This window comes from Dipteris shenzhenensis, chromosome 22 (genome assembly GCF_047967505.1).
Source record: "Dipteris shenzhenensis isolate YYH24624 ecotype China chromosome 22, Dip_SZ_1.0, whole genome shotgun sequence".
NCBI classification, from domain to species: Eukaryota; Viridiplantae; Streptophyta; class Polypodiopsida; order Gleicheniales; family Dipteridaceae; genus Dipteris; species Dipteris shenzhenensis.
In genome coordinates, this window is record NC_141617.1 from 18943007 (window position 1) to 18945643 (window position 2637).

At 46.8% G+C, this 2637-nt stretch overlaps 1 protein-coding gene across 1 annotated transcript; it reads right to left on the bottom strand.

The window, feature by feature from the left end:
- Positions 1–227: 227 nt before the first annotated feature.
- LOC147887833 (uncharacterized) lies at positions 228–2157 on the bottom strand. The gene is made up of 3 exons (XM_087393770.1): positions 1705–2157; positions 1020–1075; positions 228–925 (listed from the first exon to the last, which is right to left on the bottom strand). Exons 1-3 carry the CDS (start codon positions 2008–2010, stop codon positions 472–474), a joined length of 816 nt encoding a protein of 271 aa, XP_087249896.1. The 5' UTR covers positions 2011–2157; the 3' UTR covers positions 228–471.
- Positions 2158–2637: the final 480 nt, after the last annotated feature.

A 2637-nucleotide genomic window follows, 5' to 3' on the forward strand; every position in this document is an offset into this window, starting at 1 on the left:
ACCTGCCACACCACAAATAAGTCGGAACCGAATGTTCTGAAAATGGGTCTATTTTGAAAGTAAAGAATTAGAACTAATCCCTATGGACTTGAGAGTGGAACAACTTAGAAGGCAACAAAAGACACTTTGAGCAAAAATACAGACTAACGAAATCTGGCATACTCGTTCATGAACGAAACTGTAAACATCCTGATTTATTTGATTCATCGAGGTTTGACGGCCGGATGTAGAAAGCATGGCCATGTTATTAACATCAAAGCTGTTGTCTAAGATACAGAGATGTCTACGATTTCTGGGCGATTGTACAGAGGCAAAGATTGATCTTCTACCCTCCCTGCCATAGCTAGTTTGCTCTACAGCTCGGTCGCAACAACCCAAGCTCCTGCAATCCTTGTCTTGATTGACAAACTTTACGCACTGCTCTTCGTGCTTGCTAGTTGCTCTTTATCGTCTCTATCATTTTGGGCTATCTCACAGTTTATGATAGTGTCGAGCAGACAGGTGGTCAGATCTCCACTCTGTCGGATCACTGTTGAGAACGCATCTCGGTAACCTTAACAAGGAGCCGCTGTCGCTAGAGGCTACTTCCATAATCACATCGCTGTCTGACCTTTCGGGACGCTCATTGATAATAGCATCTGCGTCATTGTGAGGTAGCTGCCTACGGCTACTATGATCGGTTTCAACTATATCTCGAAGAGATTTCTTTTTTCTCTTCTTTTTCTTCTTCTTCATCACCATCATGATCACTGTCGCCCCACTACCAAATCCAACTTGCTCCATTGTTTCTCGTGTCAGCTTCTTCTCACCCTTCCTCGGCCACGTCCTGGTCCGAACACCTGTTTTGCCTTTGCTCCGTATGGAATTCTCGGCCTGCCTCATCTCAAGGTTCTGGGAATGGGTGTTAACCTCCTCTTTCCACATACTGTGATCACAACCATCGGTGATATAATGAACTATCATGGAGAAGGTAAACAGCCCCTTGCTTAAATTGACGGAATCACCGTTGAATAAAATACCTGATAGACCTGTGTTGCTTCTGCTTTTTCGGTTTCGTTTCGTTGCTTTTGTCAGACTGGAGAAGGCAGTAAAAGGAAGGCAGCTTACAATCTACTTGCAGGAGTTTAACCACAAAGACACAAAAGAGGGAAATTTAAGTTCTTACAAGGCAAGCAAAACCCTAATATCTGCTGTTCGGAAGATTCAATGATTCAAAGGAGGGCATCGTAGGTCTGCGATGTGATGATATTGACGCGAGATTTTACAACGCATCCTACTTCTCGAGCACGTTAGGGTTACCGCCCTAGTTCACAGATGAAGCTAACCCCCAAAAACAGTCCAAGAGGCTCTTCACAGTTCCGAGTTTATCTTTACCAAAATAGCCACCTACGGAGAGTCGCACCATTGCGCACTCAAGAAAGCGTTGAAGAGCACATCCAGAAGCCTGAAGTTTAAAGTGCTGATAAAAAGCAGACAGAAAACCGCCGGACGTAAACAACGTATATTTCTTCAGCTGCTATGTTTACGAAGGCCTCCGTTACAAATTATTCGTCGCCAATATCAAATGCGAGACGAAATACCGCAGCAAAGATGTCATTTTATTGTGAAGCCTAAGCAACAACTGTAACATCTGCAGGCGGGAACTGACAGGCACAGATTTGGGCGAGTATGTTGGAGAAACCCTAAATGACGTTTCGGCCGTACCTGGGGACTTTGGCTCAAGGTCGACAGTTTAACAAGCTCCTGCCAGTGCTCATCGGACAAGCCGCAGATTAAGTCTTTGGGCGCTGCAGCGAGCTGGGCTACCGAAGCGGCAGCGGCGAGGGGGGGGGGAACAGCGACGGAGCTTGGGGGGGTAGGTGGGTGATCTGTGATATTATGAGAGGAAAGCAAGCTAGGGGAAGGAAAGTGGGCGCGAAGGGGTGGAAGAGAAGCGGGGGAGGGGTGGGGGGGGGGAGGAGGAGGAGGAGGAGGAGGAGGGTGAGGGGAGGGGCGTTTACGAATACGCATAGTAAAGGAAAGGGGGAGGGGGAGGAGGAGCAAGAGGAGCTATGGAGGAGAGGAAGCTATGGCGGAGGGGCAGCTATGGCGATGGCGGAGAGTGAGTTTGTGAGCGTGAAGAAAGAGAACGACGAGAACTAGAGCGAGAACGAGAGAGAGAACGAGAAAGAGAGAGAATGAGGTTTCAAAGATCTTAACCTTTTTTCTTTCGTCGTCCGTATTCTCACACGCTTCTTTGACCTCCCCTCCCCCCTCGCTTCTCCATTACATCAAAATTTTGACCTCACCTCCCTTGTCACCAATCTCACTTCACAACCAAATTTTAAAAAATCATCCTTTTGGGTTTCCCCACACTCGTGTCCGCCGTCGAGAGAGGGGAAAAAAATGTTGCTAGCCAGTTTCTTGCTGCCAATCAAACCTAAAAATAAAAAATTCTAACCTCGCAATCTCATGAACAAGTCTGACATTCTAACCGGCTTTTTTTCCTTTTGATTGACAACCCAATTTGCAATTTCTACCAACTTAGTTCACGGCTGAGCCCGAACCTTGTCCACCGGAATGAAGAAGATGTGACAACTCAAAACTCTTCCCTCATCTCCATTTAGCACACCCTTTGCTCTCAACATATGCAGCATG